This window comes from Lethenteron reissneri, chromosome 20 (genome assembly GCF_015708825.2).
Source record: "Lethenteron reissneri isolate LAM-NWPU_2019-01 chromosome 20, ASM1570882v1, whole genome shotgun sequence".
NCBI classification, from domain to species: Eukaryota; Metazoa; Chordata; class Hyperoartia; order Petromyzontiformes; family Petromyzontidae; genus Lethenteron; species Lethenteron reissneri.
The window spans coordinates 3,265,309-3,283,446 of NC_083798.1; the positions used below are offsets into that span (position 1 = coordinate 3,265,309).

At 45.4% G+C, this 18,138-nt stretch overlaps 1 protein-coding gene across 1 annotated transcript; it reads right to left on the reverse strand.

Moving 5' to 3' along the window:
• Positions 1-1,237: 1,237 nt before the first annotated feature.
• Positions 1,238-17,797, reverse strand: MTRR (5-methyltetrahydrofolate-homocysteine methyltransferase reductase). The gene is given in 22 exon segments (XM_061554601.1): positions 1,238-3,666; positions 4,644-4,844; positions 5,679-5,768; positions 6,344-6,462; positions 8,081-8,297; positions 9,135-9,177; positions 9,841-9,991; positions 9,993-10,022; positions 10,723-10,811; positions 11,558-11,615; positions 11,617-11,658; positions 11,660-11,707; positions 11,806-11,811; positions 12,118-12,255; positions 13,162-13,330; positions 13,332-13,519; positions 13,521-13,583; positions 13,585-13,954; positions 15,698-15,815; positions 16,019-16,172; positions 16,537-16,698; positions 17,690-17,797. Coding segments are annotated over 21 exon segments (2,589 nt in total). The 5' UTR covers positions 16,687-16,698; positions 17,690-17,797; the 3' UTR covers positions 1,238-3,521.
• Positions 17,798-18,138: the final 341 nt, after the last annotated feature.

Consider the following 18,138-nt stretch of genomic DNA (forward strand, 5'->3'; position numbering starts at 1 on the left):
GGGCTGTGATGGCACCACAGCTATGGGTTGTTTTCATGTGCAGAGCTTTGAGTGTTACACCCCGATTAAATGGAATTTTCCAAAAACAAATTTGGGACTCGCTGTCCATGATGCGCTTACACAGGAGGTACAAACTGTACACGTCAAGCAACTTCTGATGCCATCGAATGGATTATCACGTTAAACGTTGCTTCTAAAATGTCATACAAAAGAAACTCACTGTGGAGTTCTTGGGAGGTAGAGGGTATACGTATTAAAACCTATGGTCTTACGGTATATTCGAGTCAATTCGACCATAGAACGTGTTCCTCGGTTTCAGTGCAAACTTGATGCTCCCAGCTGACCCATCACGGCCATCTAGTGGGCGATTGAAGGATGGACATCAAAAGCCGCACGTGGCATAACATTGACCCGATCATTTATCTTGCGAGAGGAATATTGAGATTCGGAATCTGTTGTTGTTGTTGTTGTTATAAAATAGATTTGTGTCTGAAGTCAACAGCAATTACTTTAGAGCTTGGATTCTACCGAAGGAATATGAATAATTCTCCCTCTGGCACAGAGCCACCACCAATGCAGACGAGGGCCACAGAACATCTCGCTTGTGCAAGATCTTTTAGGGTGTTGTTGTTTTATTGCAATGTAAGCTCCGATGCCAGCACGATATATTGCCATTTGAGTATGCCGCGCAGGTTAATCTCATCTTGCGTTGGACTGACTAAATACGCAAATGTTTTGGGCGGCTGTGGACATTGAGACGTTGACCCCCCAAAACAATTTGGCTCCGTGGCGGGGACTGCATTCATGGAGACTATCAAACAGTCCCCCGTCATTACCTTGTACCCTCTGCATTATAACCTCGGGGAACTCGTGTCAGATAATCGGGCTGCAACACCGAAAATCCAGGTCTCAATCTGGGACTCGGCCACCTGTAATTAAACCAAGTGCAAGTCCCGATGTGTTTGATGGTCTCAATGATTTGCATTTTGTTTTGTAACTTGTATTAAGGTATTGTCTAAAAAATAATCAGTTGCCATGCAAACAAGGGGTGCACTGCTCACCTGATGGGGCTCAGTCAAAAACGAGATTTTTACACTGCTGGCTATGAGCGTTCCATATGACATGAACACCGCTGAAGCGCAGCTGGGAATGTAATTGGAATCACAACGGAAAGATACACAAAGGTCTGGCTTGATAATCATAACATTTTTTAAAATATTGAAAATATATTTTGTTGTATTATATCGTGTTTATTTGTATATCTTGTCATATACAGTACCGTACATTATACCATTACAAAGTGATTGAAACGTTACTGTCATTCTAAAAACATTATTGCACAAATATGCCGGCATACATTTTCATTCGGAGCAAAGCCTAAAAAATATATTCAGCTTTCTTATTTAAAAAAAAAACAAAAGGTCATCATTAGGGCAAACAGTCGTTCCTTTGATTTTAAATTATTCAGCGCTGTCCAGTAAACTCTCCACGTGTGACATTAACTGTAAACTCTCCACGTGTAGCATTACCAGCTTTCCCATGATCAACAAGACTGCATAAAACACGTATATAAATTGCCTGCGAGGTATTTTCTATTGTGTGCACACCCCACTATCAATAGTAAATATAAATGTTGATTACAGTCGTTTAAACTTGAGTATATAAATGTATAAATGCCACTGTATTTCTAAGTAACATATAAAACTTGCTTTAACGTGCGGGGTTACACATTTCACAGTAAATGCACAATAAGTTCAGTAAAATTGATATTATTCATCAACCAAAATCAATAAGTGAAGCCTTTTCAACAGTGTGTTTTTTGTCACATAGCCAATCTCAAAGATTACTTGTGTTTTAGTGAAGCCGTGTTGGCAGTGCTGGAGAAGCACACACAAAAAACATTTTCATTCATCGAAATCCAACAAGATATATTCTAATGTATGTTGAATTTATTTTGCACCATACATAGCCAAACCATTGTAATTTGGCAATGACCAGAAGGGCCTATTACATACAGGGTGGCTCAAAAATCAGGACACCTAGGGTTATTATATATATGTTAACAAAGTATCTACGGTTATTTCATTTCATTTAACAAATGTTCAAACCCACTTCTATTAACATTCATGCATGCATGAATTCTCTTTTTTGAAAATAATGTACGGCTTCATAAAAGATTAGAGCTGCCATTCTTCTGCATACATAAAAACTAATTGAACTCTTTCATCAATTATCTGTCCATTTTTCAGATTTTTTTATTTATAGATCAAATATTAACTTAAAGAATACACAATTCAAATGGTTTAATATAAAAACAAAACCTTTTTGGGCCACCCTCTATACAGTACATGTTTCTCTTTTAGGGCCATGTTACTGAGAAATGTGTTGAGATTTTGAAATTTAACGAGCTCAGTAATGTGGGTTTCCTGTTAATGTATATGGAGTGAGTAAACTTAAACGTAGCCTTAAAACGTAATTATCTTTGTAAACGTGACAGTTTTGTCAAGTGGTGGAGGGGTTACTGACAAGAATTTTGGTATAAAGCTACCCCGTGGTCTAACGCGAAAACAAATATGGATCGCAGATTATATTATGTCATCCACACCAATGTTCATAACCTAGGGTAGTGTATTTAGCAGTGTATAAGCACCGACTGAAAATCACTCTCATACCATCATAATTAACACTTCCTTTTTATAGAAAAATCGCATGCCAAGAGTGGCCATTCTTAACAAACTATTAAACACTCATGGTGAATAGGCAGCTAAAAGACGTTTCACTGAATGACCTCAGGGCGGGTTTCCTGCCAGCAACTATAAACAATGAATGCATTATTTATACCCATCTCTACTACCGGCACATAGTAGGGATGGGTATGAAGATGGTTCACGATTAATTCTGGCATTGTTGTCATTGTCAACAATTAAGGCATGTACAGTATATGGGATGTATATGGTGCAGCTGCGCACGCTATAATCCAGCGCTTTGGATGCAAGCGTTGGTGATTCACAGATTTGTGACATTGCCAAGCTTGCTGGGCTGCGAGTTAGCCAAGAGATGGCAGTACAGCAAGTGGCATCACACATCCATCTATGTGGAGTTTTGAGTGTAATCATCTTGCATGCTTGAATTATCTTGATATAACTGCTTTGGCGTCCTACCACATGCAAAACACCAATCAGTGAAACTTTCCAAACACCCCAATGCAGAATGCTCCTGAAATGTCATGAGAATCCATGAGGTTTTCCTAAATAACGGGAAATAAATTTAAGTAAGCAAAAGTAGTGCCTTGGCAAGACTTAAATTCAGGCCAATGTTACACCCAGGCGGATATTCTCATTGAGACACGTCATCATCATTATTAAATACTGGGCTTAAGCTTTGACTGGCCTCTTCTGAATCACGACGATCTGTGCTGGCATTTTACAGGGTTCACTTTGTCCGAGTCGTTCAAGGAGAACTGCTGAACGTCCAATCCCCTCTCGCCCTCCAATCCAAACCCTCCTCTCTCTTCGGTCGTATCAGGTCCACACGTCCTGCAAGTAGCGCCCCTGCTCCTTGAGGCCGCCAATCACCCTCATGGCCTCCAGCTTGGCAACACCCGTCTCCTCCACCACCATGCCCACCAGAGTCTCCTGCACATCCCTGGCCATGTTCTTGGCGTCCCTGTCAACAAAAGTGGCATGTTAAAAGTGCAACCGCCAAAAACATTGCTAGGTGTGAGTTTACTTATATATGAAAAAAATTACAATTCACGGCAATGTGGCAGCCAAAATGTGGCTATTTTAAAAAGAGAATACTCACCTGCCTTTAAAATTGCTGCTCTGATAAATAATTGACATATTCTGCTGTGGCATTCCTGTACTATTCCCCCCCGTGAATCACCCTTGAAAAATAACTTGCTCAATGTGTGATAATAGGTTAAATACTAAAATGTAATAACTGATTAAATGGGGGGGAAAGGGTAGTTTTAGGATACTGCTAATTGATCAACTTGTTCCAATTTGCTCAAACTGTCGAGGATTGGCATACAATTCCGACAATGGACCTGGCTCCGCTGACTACACAAACACAGGGGGATTTCACTTTGAAGATTCAAGGACTTGAAATAAGCACCGTGGTGGTAGTGGGTTGGTGTTGAGGCTGCCTGGATGTTTTAATGGTGCAACTGTCCTGTGAACGAGTCAAGAAAAGCACAATGCTCCCAGTGCTCACTGAAGACACTTCCCCCCATCTGTCCCGACAGTTTTAGTAAGAATGCGAGAATATAAAACACACAAAGCAGTCGTAGCCCAGGGACGTCACTATAACATGCTTTGGGGATTTACATAAAAGTCTAATTACCCCACACGAAACCTCTTGATCTCCCATGGACTTAAAAATCTTTCTGGACAGTCTGGTACACAGTCTAGAAATCCAATGTTGGGCGAGGGGCTCCCCATCACGTACGGACCGTAGGAGGTATTTGACGATACTTCACCAAACTGGGCAATGATGGTCCGTCAGCAGCGGAAGCATGCATGACCAATAACACAACATGTATATCAAACCGTCACGTAACCTCCCTGACGAACCACCGACATAAACCCAGCGTGTGCTACGCGCGGCCGCAAACGCTTTTCTCGGCTGCCGAAAATGCTCACCCGCACACGTAGAGGCGTGCACCCTCCTGCAGCAGCAGACGCATCACGTCGGCACGGTGCAGACCAAGAATGTGCTGCACGTACCGGGGGTGTGCTGCCCCACCCGGGCTCGCGACCTCTGACCCCGCAGGCTCGTCACGAGAGAAGGCCACCCGTAGGTGGGTGAGCGTGCCGCGTGCCACAAAGCCCTCCAGCTGCTCCCTAGAGCAAGACGGAACGAGGTTGTTGTTGTTATTCAATAACCATCGATGGAATGTTTTGTGGCAAGTAATTATGAATTGTGATTAGAAAGCTTGTTCATGAAACATCAACGTATTTTAATTTGACTTCCAATCAGGGATCAAACCAAGCTCATTAGCTTTCTGGAGTTGAAAACGTGAGTACCACTTTGTGGGAAGATGAGAAGCACCCAACGCCAACTAATCGTTATATTTATAGGAACTAAAGCAAAACTCTTGTTTTTTTACGAATTGCTGTTGTTTTGCAGCCTTTTTATTTATAAGGACCAAATACACAGTCCTATATGTGATTAAACTTTTTAAACTATAAAAAATTACAGTGCCATAAGTATGCACATCATTCACCAACCACACTTTTGGGTTCGTTTATTACTCATTATCAGCATGTTATGCAAATGTACTTTAGGAAAGTTAACACTTCACTAAGAATTAATCACTATGAACGTTAATATCACAAAACATAGTGAGAATTATGCTAAAGAATACAAATGTTGCCAATTAATCTCCAATTATGTCACTTTCATCTGGCAATGGTGAGCACATGTTGACCTTAGCACACGTGGTCGGAATAACATTGAGTTCTCTGGATTCACAGCGCACGGTGTGCGAGCCGCTACTTACTTCTGCCTCCCCCCATACACATACCAGCAGGGAATTACGACACAGTCACCGTTGGTGTTTGGTATACAAGGATGGCAAAACTGAGTTGCAGTGGCACTCTCTCTGCAGGGCTCGGCCACCTCTGCTTCACAGGTAAGGGGGCCCCCCCCCGCTCCCCGCTCCAGCAGGCGCTCACCTGTAGAGGAAGTCGCGGTCTCGGTGGCGGCAGCCAAAGAAGAGCCACGACTCCCCGAGCACCGCGGCGCCCCCACTGGCCTTGTGCTCTCTGGGGCACACACACAGGCATGCTCCTGCTGAGTCATAGCTTGTGGCACAAAACGCTCCGTCCACAACCAGCATTACGTGCCGCACTGCTGCATCGGTAGTCCGACTCATCGCTAAACACCTCGCACCGATCCGACTTAAACGCACTCCGAGGCTCATACCACGGGAGTCCATTTGTGCATTTAAGAAGGGATTCTTTTCCAAAGCATGCCAAAACAAATTACTTAACTTTACTTATAAGCCACTACCAACTTTACAAACACCATTAGGGTAAAAATAGAATAATTTCAAATTGTATTGTAACCTCCAATTGTAAAATGTATCAAATAATGAATGTGCGAATAGTTACAATGAAACCCATGACATTTACTATTAACCTCAACAGTTGCGTATTACACGTGGCGAGAGTGTTAGTATGGTTGGGAGATAAATTCAGTGCATTATCCCTCAGGGGCAGTTCATAAAAATACACTTTGCATCCATCCACACAGCGGGCATTAAGGGAATGTGGACAGAATGCTCCGACAATTGGTCAAAGACACACTGGGAGGAAGGCGCAGCGACGGGCAGGCTCACCGGTGCTGTAGGAATCCCACAAAGGGGGCGACACCGGTGCCGGGCCCGATCATGATGATGGGGACAGACGCATCCTCCGGCAGACGGAAACCTGTACTCTTGCGCGCATATATGGGGATCTGCCAACAGCCAGACACGACTTCATCTCAACCAACAGCATTACCAGCATGAAGAGCAACACAAACAACATCATTAGCATTTACACTATCGGCAGCATTATCACAATATGGATAATTAGCGGCATAAATTGTAGCACCTTTAACATTACCACCATTATGAAGATTAATATTATCACCACCATTAACATCTTCATACATTTCCAAATACACTTACCAGTATCATTACCTTACCACCAGTGACCATAATTATAACAATCACCACATTCATCAGCACCACTATTAAGAATGCCTGCAGTGTCATGATCATTAATATTGTTGATATCAATACCCATACCTCAGCATAATTACCATCATTATAAATTTTGCCTTGTGATTACCATTTTATTTTACAATGCACCTTCCACTTTTTAAACGTTATACAAATACGATTATTTCGTGATAAATCATTTGTTGAAATGCCTATCAATTTTGTGAGTATATTCTACAAGGCTGGAAGTGTATCGATGTATTTGTATGCCATATTCATGAAATGTATTACCAGTACCAATAACAGGTACAGTGGAATACAATGTTAAAATGAATTTCAGAAACATTTCACACTTGTAACATAAACTATTTATGGTTTAATAAGCCTCGACAAAAATAAACGCCGGATATTAAAAACATTACAATGCCATTACAGCAGTATTTTTACAATGTAAAATATTTATGATTTAATATGTTGTGACAAACCATAAATATTGAATGATCACACAAAAAAAACAGCTAAGAAATGAGCACATGGCTGCCACGAGCGATTTTTTTTTACCGATTAACAAAAGCATCAATCACGCATCACACGTGGCTAATGCGACGCAGCGGCCAGAAAGCTCATCAAATTTTTCATTTTTCAAACCGCATCACGATGAACATGTTCTTAATCATTTTCAATAAGGAAACACGGCACTCCCTTTAAGTAATAATTTAGAGCAATTCGTCAGCCCACTGTTGGATCTTGGTTTCCACACACTCGGTTGGTAATATTGGCGGGGGGGGGGGGGGTTGGTCATAGTTAATGCTCAGTCAGCGAGGCTTGGTGAATGATGAGTCTTGGATTAATTCACGCATCACTTGCCTTCGGTGTTAGCCAAAGCTGGGAATGCAACCCAGCTCAATGGGCTAATGGTGTAGTGTGTGAACCACTGTGTCACTGCTACCCACCCTGCTTTGGGTGGTGGCGAAATGCCTGTAACGAAGCGACTTGGAGGCAATGTGCAAAGATGTGTAAACATCACGCGAAAGAGACACCCAACTTGCACAGCAATACGGCGCCTGTAGGAGGCAGCAGAGCGTTTATTTTGTCGACCCATCTGTGCCGTGGAATCTGAGTGCCATCTCCTCGTGTGGGCTTTCTTTAGGAAAGAAATGCGGCTTGAAAAAAAATATGGAACATATACAACAGTACAGGACCCACCTGCAAAATCCCTTGAAACTCCAGAAGAGTTTTTTTTATTAAGTTACTATCCGTGTCATCGGTGCTATTATCCAGCGCTTTATGAAGTGGGGTTGTATGATCTTAAGAGATATGCTGCCAAACTGAACCATAAACATTCATTCCTGGATGCTTAGTGAAACGGACCTTTGTGGCTTTAGAAGACGGCAGCTCTGAGTCAGCGAGGGATGCTCCAGAGAGGTTGGAAGGCTGGGGGGAGTTCTCCTTGGCCTCAGGACCGACGGCCACCTCCGCCAGCCAGCCCGTGCACACCCCGCGCTGCGCTTGCGGTCGGCCAGGACCCGCCGCAAACTCCACCACGTTGAACACCACGTGTGCTGCTCCTGGGGTCACGAGCGGAGAGCTGCAGCAGGGAGACGAGGGGTATCTAAATGCTCGGCAACGCAGAGACAATTTTTTACATGGCACCCATTGCCCACACAACGCACACGAACACATCCCAGCGCACACCGCTTGCAACACTCGCCACATCCTGTACTACACAGAGCATGCTACACAGCACGCACTCCTCAACACGCACAAATACAACACATCAAATGCCCTACTATACTGCCCCATGAACTCTCCAATGCAATGATTTGCTCCCGAATGCTACTGTGTATCACCATCGCCTCCTGGTGCTGACAGTTCACCATCCTAGTGCTGCTGCTGCTTAAGTTGAGCATTCAGAGAGAGTTTTGTTTCAGTTCTTTGACAGTGATATTCTTCTCGGAGCATTACAAACATATTTGCATGGTAAGAATTACCTTAAGGTGTCAAGTGGCTCAGTGAGTAATAGGACTGAGCCAGCATTGGCCAGATATACTCGATTCATATTTGGATTTCATCCACTCACATGTAGCTATGTTGACTGCACAAAAAAACTATCACTCTTAATTTGATTTTCAAATCGTTTGTTTGAACAGGGATACACTTTGATGCTGACTTCACTAAACTGAATCTCAAGCTCCTGCAAGAGGCAAAAGACATTCATCTGGAAGGGGAAAGTTTTGGAACATTACTGAACCATGCAGATCTCTGGGTTACTGTCGATTGAAACAGAACACGTTTTGATCCTATAAACATCACTCGATGAGCATTCTCCAGGTCACCTGCAACTCAGTGCATCAGGGTTTTTAAAACCAGCAGAGCATGAACAGCAAGCGATAATACAACGCTTCCAAGGTGCAGTGCATCGTACCTGGCAATGGAATAGGCCCGGGGTTGCAAACGCGGCAAGTGTTCTGCACACACAGGGCACCGACACGAAGAGGCACTCAGAGGCAACATTGATTGTAAGTAGGGTTACAATGGTTGTGGAAGGGCAAAAACAATCATGGGAAGGCATCAGTGATTGTATGGAGGTGTCAGTAGCTGTACGAGAATGAGAGCGTTTGCAGGATAGCAGCATTGGTTGAAGGAGTGCAGAAAGTTTCATTGGGATGGCAGTGATTGTAAAAGGGTAATGGTTGCTGAAAAGCAATGGCGATAAAAAGAGTTAACAGAAGTAATTAGAATAAGAGCTGACAGCGGTTTTAGAAGGGCGACAGCAGTTGTGTAGAATGACAGCAGTTTTAGTTGGGGATCAAGAGTTTTGCGAGTGCAGCAAAAGTTATACACGGTAGTCAGGTGGCAGTAATGGGGGGGGGGGAGGATGGGGCGGCAGTAATTATAAGAGGACGACATCAGGTGTCGGAGGGCATCAGCAAATGTAAGAGGATGGGCACCTCTAATGAGAGCGGCACCTCCGATTATCACGGTTGGCTACGTACGGTGCAAAACAAGTTCAAGTTACATACACACAAAAAGTTTGGCGGTGAAGAACGATAGCGGCCGTTGAAGACTAGCGCTGCCGACTCGAGGGACGGCAGCAGCTACCGGAGAGAGGCAGCGGGGCGAGCGGGTACCAATGAGCAGGCTGGCGGGCGGCCGGCAGGACGGGAATGCGTGCAGCAGGGCGGCCACGCCGAGGCTGGCATCCCGCAGCAGGTGCGTGTAGTCGGCCGAGCCCTGGCGGCTGCACAGCTCCAGCAGGCGGCGGCGCTCGGACTCATCCTCCGCTGTGCTCCGCCAGTGCGCGGACCATCGCCTGCACGAGGGGAGAGAGAGAGAGGGGGCCAAGGGCCGCACATCAGGCTCAGCGATTCGTTCGTCGGTGTCTTCGTTCAAACGGAAGGGCAAAGCGCAGTTGCCAAAGCCGATTTCTGGGTGTGCAATGTTACGCATTGCTTTTGAACGTTCGTTTCTAATTACTAATTACTCAAGGTTTTCCAAGCGTAAAGTAACCCTGTAATTGGCAAGTTTATAAGTCGCATATTCTTATTACTTGATCGTATCGATGATGATGATGATGCCTGTGATCAGATAACCTAGAATGTGCCCAATATCGTCAGTCTTGGAAGCTAAACAGGACGAGCCTGGATTGTGCTTCGATGGGCGACCGCCGCGCAAAGCCAGGATGTCAGATGCAGCAGCAGGGCTGTGCTACAAGGTGGTCATCACCTTCTACCAGCCCATGCCGAGCAGCGTGGTGAGGTAATGTCATACAACGCTCACGACCCACAGTGTGGCGATCACCTCATCAAGCAGTGGACTGACCGTTACACAATTACAGCCTCAATTCCTTTTAACAAACACTTTTCATCAGAGAATAATTTTTATTATTGATCCCCCAAATTGTTCCCTGTGTGGAGGACCGACTCAAGCTGCTGAACTCTTGTGGTTGGACTCCAGTGATAGCAGTGTGAGAACAGCCGAGTCAGTCGGTGCCGAATTGCGGCTCTGTGCACCTTCTTTGGCAGGGCTCGGATTTCCAGGCCGTGAGTGAGGATAGACCGAAGGGAGGAGCCGGCAGGGATGAAGTCGGGCACCTTCGAAGCTGAGGGAGTTGGGGGGGGGAGATTTGGAGAGGCGGTGAAAAGTTCAACCTCGAAGAGATTTATATTATCGCTCAAATTAAACAAACATCACGGACTAATTCGCTACAAACTTCATAAACTGCAACGTTAAAATTACTCTCGCATAAAACTCAAAGGTCATTATCTTTGGGTGGCGCTCGTCTCCAATGGTGATTCTGAGCTTGGGAAATAAATACAGATTCTTGTGGCTGGAATGTATTCTCCGTGTAAAAACTACTGGCGACTTCCTACAAGTGGTCCTCATGTACATCCCAGCATGAAGATGGTCCGAGTTCACCAGTGAGTAGGATTTGAACGTGTTACCTTTAGACTGTGAACAGAGCAGTCTGACCACAGGATTATATGGATGGACACTACTGAGATTAAAACCAAACAAAAAACGATAGAATGTAAAAACTAGATTTAAAATACAGTACATTACATATCCAACTGTCGCATATTTACCCTGACCAAATAGCCACCTACTTCTAAAGCACACCGCACATAGCCAACCGAGCTAATTGAAGGTGCTTAAAGCAGTTTCACCTTTATTTTTATCACGTAACCTATGTTGGTGCCTGGCCTAATCCTTTGTTTTCTAAACATGTTCACATATCCGCCTACACCTCAGTCCCCAGAGAGTTGGGCACGTGACGTTGTACCGGCACAGCGACAGAGGTATGCGAGTGTGCGAGGAGCGTTGGGCTGGCTGCGTAGACGGCTTTACCGCGGCCCCTCGCGTTGGGCTGGGCACGCAGCTCGAGGGCGCAGTCGGCCTGCCCGTCGAAGGCCCAGCCTCCGCAGGAGAGCGTCCACCTCGGCCTCGCCAGTTGGGGCACAGCACGCCCAGCGCGTCGCCGGGGCACAGTGCAAACGGCTGCGTCCTGCCAGCGTACGAAACATATCTTTAATATACATATCACGGTTGCTAAAGACAGGCCAAAAGACCACAACGCCAAGTGGCAAGTAACAAACAGCACTCTTGTCGCTGTAATAGAAGAGTACTTTTCTTACTTATTGAAGGCCAAGTGAACATAAGGGAGGCTCAGGACCTGATGTTGGCCAACTACTACACTACCACTCCCCACGTACGCACACATACCCACGCACGCATACACGTAAGTACGTGTGCACAAAGAGTTTCCTGAATTCTGAGCTTTAAAGCACCTCAATGATGGATCAGAGTAGGTAGGAGGGTACCAATACTGGGCCACAGAACACAGATGTTCCCAGTACTAAGAGGGTCTTCCCTGCACAAGAACGAACGTCCCTTTGCCCCCAACTCACGGAGACGTCAAGTTGCAGCTCCAATGCAGTCTTGACGGCATCAGCACGGGTCAGCTGCCTCCACCCGCTCACAGCCACCTCGCACACCTCCGAGGCCGCCTGAGGGAGGCTGGTAGCTGCCGGAACAAGCCAAGGCACCTGTAGAGCAGGCAGAAGGAAACACGCGTCAGCAATTTGCTATCGACAGCAATCACGACGGTCAGCGGATGCTGGCGCAATGGTTGGCACGGCCGGATCGCATTGGAAACATTGAGTTTAAATCCCAACAGAAATGTCAACTCGGCTCGTCAATTAATTATCTTGGGTGGATAAAAAAGTGCCCTTTTTACGTGCAGTGAACAGCAATTCTCCTCTGAAGACGCTGGCCCCTGCCAAAGCGATATGAAATTTCCACAACAGGTTCAGGGCCAGAGGGATAAAGTGATGCTCCATTCGTTAAAACAAATACCTGTGTGACATTAACTTTATGTAACTAAGATAGCTACTTTTGTCAAATGTTACACGTTGAGATATACATGGTTTGGGGTTCAAAGCATCATGGCATAGCCCCACAATACCCTGCAAGCCCTGCAGATTGCACACATGTGCACTGCATCTGAATATTGGCACCCCATTTTAATGATGTAACATCCAAGCCAAATGTCAGCTGTAAAATAATGTCACTTTTATGAGACATCATTAGTGCAGCAGATCCCATATAGTTTATCGTGTCCTGGATAGATTGTTTAAGGGCGCTTTATAAATTACATTTATTATTTACATAACACTGTTATATAACCTCCATCAAGTGATAATGGTGGTAAGTATTCAAGTGATCAGCTGTAGATATGTAATATTAACACTGGTGAATTTCCCCCCAAAAACCACCTTTGTGGGTGTAATACCAGTTAAAATGCCACAATACATTGCAACGTAGCAGCTGCTGCACTCGCTTTCTCAAAAGTAAAATAGAACTGATGTCCAAATGCCAGTGCTATTAGCATTGTCACAATGATACAAGGCCCAACACACATGAGCAAGAGAGCGGAAAATGTGCTTTCTTACACCGGGTCTGCTGGGATCAAACTGCAGCTCCAGGTACGGCTCTGGCAATGAGGGCACCTGGAGGGTGGCTTCAGAGAGTGGAGGCACAGACACAGTCAGCGAAGGCACGAGGGGCTTCTCGGGCAGTGCGGTGGAGCCCGGCGTTGTAGAGGAATCTGTGGATGGCTCCCAGAGGCGTGCTAGTGGCTGGGTCTTGACAGTCAGGTGTGGGAACCAATGCAGATGGGGAGAGGCTAGAGACAGGAGGTACAGGTGGAGGCAGTGCAGCTTGGATCGCCAAATCCTGGACTATGTAGTCACTCCTCTGAACCTCAACTTCAGGACCTTCCGTACTTCTAGCCTCGTGGTTACTACCGACAGTGCACCGCCAAAAGTCCATTGGCCAAAGAAGAGATATTCTCTGCAAAATTGCCCTGTTGCCTTCTCTGTAGAAATACTGTTTTGTCCAAGATTTACATTCACAGGGCTGGACAACGATCCATTACTTAGCATGGCGATTGCATTACTGCCGTTAGCTTGATATTCCACATCTCGTTTTGCATTTTGCGCTTCACTGCCATCAGACTTTGGTCCTTGATCAGATGATTTATCTTCCTGTGTCTGATCCAAAGTCTTCTCTGTCGACTCTGAGATCTTCTTCCCTGCGTCTCCGTGCTCTTGATCGCGCTCCCGAGGTGGCGAGACCTCTGCGACACGCTCGCCCACCCGACTCGTGCCGCCCCCTTCTTGCTTACACTCCGACACAAGGGCCTCCCAGAGCCCCTCCACCCACGGCTCTGCCACCAATTCGGTGCTGCAAGACAGTAATGCGCGTTATCATACATACCGCATACACAATGCACCATATCAAGATTCAAGTGCCTGCACTCTCAGGCGAACATAGGGGTGCTGCCCATCTCCAATGCTGGCCCTTAGCCAGAGGGAGGAAATCCGTATTCTCATGGTGAAGCCAGTACATTCATAGAATGCCCACTGGTGACTTTCTACAGTGGTACTCATCCTATCCTGATGGTGGGTGAAGTCGTCCCTTGAACAGGACTTAAAACTCACAACTTGTTAATTGAGTCATGCCATCTCAAAACATGACCCACCTGGGTGAATATGAACTAAAAGACAAAGTGTCTCCCTAATTAAGTGAGCATTAAGTGATCTCATTTGTGTTAGTAGCATTGAGCCATTGGGAATTAATTAGAGATAAAAACATAAATAAATACTTTACTGTTTGAGCATGCACAAATTATCTTTAATTAAGTATCGATATGGATGACAATTCTGGTATAGTTCAATATGATCTTATCACAGCCAAGAGGCACGGTGTCTTACGACATCAAGTGTCAGAACAAAATGTTTAAGAATCTTGCACAATCACAAGATCTTAGGCAATCATCCTCTACAGAGAGCAAAAGAAACACATGTTGTTTGGCCTAAACAAACTTTAAAAGGACAAAACCGAGAGGCACTGGGAAAGAAAGTTGTCCATGGGCAGTTAAAATTAAATAACTTCTAATTCTATGCCATGGTTAACTTTCAAATTTTGGAGTTGGGCTACGATGCTATGTACATACATAATATCCTCCTTTCTAGAATTCTGAATTGGCAGTTTACAATGTTAAATTTTCAGCAGATGTTATGATTTCATAATTCTCAGCTGAAACTTCCAGAATGTCAGTTCCATGCAAATTATCTCAGTGGCAAGTTCAAAGATATGTGGCATATCCGGCAGGGAAATAGACAGCTGTTATAAAAACGATTATATTGTATGATGATTTAAGCCTGAAAATTAAATGTCTGGATAAACCAACAAACTGTTTAAGCTCTGCTGATAGATAGATTGTATCTTAAATAAGTTATGGGCAATGTAATGAATTAGTCAAGATGCTAAATTACAGTCATAAAATCAAAACCAATGTTTTTTCTGAAGAAATAAAAAAAAGTTGGCCGTATTTTCCAAGCATTAAAATAACCCCAAATAATGTACTTATCAAGGACTAGTTTCATTCAGGACCATGATAACATATCGAAAACAATGACTCATAAGAATTAAGTGAATGCCCGAAAATGATATCAGAAAATTAAAAGTTTAGTTGCATTTAACGTCCAATGTCCTGACCATAAATGTCCAAATTTGTCAAGCAGCACACTTGCTGAGCTTCTGGAAATGTCGGTGCCAAAATTGACAGATAGTGTATGAATGATAATGGTTGGAGATGGTGGTGATGAAGATTGTGTTTGTAACAATAGCACGATTGCATGTATGTTGAACTTATTTCGTATCGTACGTTGACAGCCGTGTTAATTGGAGGTAGGAGGACAACAAACTAAACGAAAAAAGCCGTTCTAAAGAAATGCGTGTTCAATAGAGATTTAAAAGTGCATAGCTCCAGTGGCTTCCTAATATCGGAAGGAAGAGCATTCCAGATGGCCACAGAAGTGCATCTGAAAGTGCTCAATACTGAAGATGAAGGCATTGGTGGTAGAGATGTTGGTGGTGATTTACATTTAAAGTCCATATCGGTGTGCTTGTAAAAAGGCGTACCCCACTGCATCATCAGCGTGCCCCGTTCGGTAGAAGCGCTGCGCTCCCAGCTCTGCCAGCCTGCGATCCATCGTCCGCCCACAGTTACAGAAGTTTGTGTAATTCGTGTCGCCCAGTCCTGAAGAAAAAAAAAAAACAGCTGACAGTCAAACTCTCTATAAACCACGATGATTGACTTTAAGCAATAATTTCAACTATGCTTCTCTCTGTAGTGTGGTGGCCTGCTACATTTGAATAAATTGACAAATAACATCTGTTGTTTCAAGGTAAAAAAGAAAAAAGTGGGATCACACGTGCGCGCGGTGAGATGTGAAATTTTACCGAGCAGTGCATAGCGTAGGTGCTGGAAATGGTTTTCGAGGAGGGATTTCTGATTGATGTAGCGGACAAACTTTATCGCCTTTTCCGGGGGATCCCCATCACCGGTCGTTGACACAATGATCACCACGGGGTCTCGCTCGGTATCCAAGTCAAACTGCCAGACACAGACAAGCATTACACGCGCATGTATGCACATACGCACTAATGGTTCCATCGTTTTGCCTTTTAGGCTGCCGAGGCAAGTGCCGTTAGCAAGGAGGGAAGAGCGGATGACAAAAATGGGATTTCAACTTGCAAACTTTTGATTGTGAGCCGAGTAATGCAGCCACAATTCCACTAGCAGAAAGCAGGCAAACATAACAAATATATAAGAGGACTTTTTTGGGGAAATGGCTCTTCTTCCTGGAGTTCGCCGGTTCTACGGTACCTTCCAAGGTCGGCTGCCCTATGGGAGACCTTTGCTCTTTTAAAAAGAAAGGTCTTCCACTCTCAACACTCCTCCGGCCCCAGGTCCTCACCTCGTCGTGTGTCTTGCTGAGGCAGTGCAGGTCTGCCTCGAGACCGAACCGCTCCGCCTGGGCGCACAAGTCCTGCGCGATGGCCTTGGCCGTGCCGATCTCCGTGCCGTAGAGCAGCAGAAAGCGGCGAGCCGAAGTCAGGCTCGGCATGGTTCGGTCCTCCTGGCAAAACACACGCGACTCCCGTCGTCCTCTCGTTGGCCTCGGTGGTGGTCCAGTGGCAAAATGTCAAAGGGTCAAACTCCGTTCAAATAATCACTGGCACCCGAGTCAGTGGAGAAAATTAGATCCATCTGTGATAGGGCCCAGCCTCGCAATAGGGCAACCACTGCTGACATCCCACAAACACTGTGATCCTGCGATATTTCGTCAAACTGTCTGACCAGAGGATTAAATAAGTGGCTCCCACGCCTCTTTTAAATTACCGTTCTTCAAATATAGTACGTACTGTGCACCCTTTGAGCAGCGGATTCTGCAAGGAATGAAACACGTAGTCGGGGTGATATACTGGGACATGCCGTACAAGGCTATCTTGTGTTATCTGTCATCAGCATGATCAATCATTCCACAGAGGCCTTCATCCAGAAGTGTATTTACATACACTCACTATACACACACACACGTACGATCATGCGCACTGCTGTACCTAGAACAATAATATACAGTCCTCTGCCAATCCACTGCTGGATGAAGACTTCATTACGTTACGTCAGTTTCGGACGTTGTTTTGACTATACTTCACCACGCTGGTCAGTGCCGCTTCAGACACCACTCGCCACTGATCACCACGCAAAATGGCCTAATTCAACAGAAGCCAAAGTGCATCTGCTCAAATTCGTGGCGCGCATTCCATATTCCCAGGGCGGGGACCCAGTCTATCCACATCGCACTGCTGATTTTCCCACAAAGACTAATTTTATTGACCACTGAGGAACGATAGGCTGACAAAACATCCGAACACTGAGCCCCTGGTACTGTCATAAGACCACCAGTAACCACTGTATAACCACATTATACGGTGCGTTGGAGTAACTTACTACGAGAACACGACGTTACACACGCAGCAACACCAACGGCTATAACACGACAAGAGAGTACAATCGATACATCACAAGACAGGCGGTAGGGTAAACGTGTACTTGTGTGTACTTACAGAGCCACACGCTCCACGCCACACGACCAGAGGACACTGAGCGAAGAGCGGCTGATGCCACACCGCGCAGTATATATAGCATGGTGGAGTTAGATTCCGTAGACCGTACTGACGAACCAGGCCAATGGCAAGCGAGCTATGCCAGCACGTGCTTTCGAAATTGATACGCTTGATAGGAGTGGCACAAGGAAACACGTGTTGGCGAGAAGAGAGCGGTGGCGCAGCGGTTAGCGCGCTGCGATAGGAACCCTGGCGGCCCGAGTTCGATTCTCGCTCACGGCCACCAACACCAGTGACGATAATCTGAACCGGTCCTGGGCCCTCCCCTAGGTCGACTCAGCCTCAGATGAGTACCTGGCGCGGTGTATAAAAATCGCCACTGGGGAGACAAAGGCGGCCGGGCGTGGTGTTGGACACCCACCTCCCTCGTGTGCCGTGCCGGCCTTCAT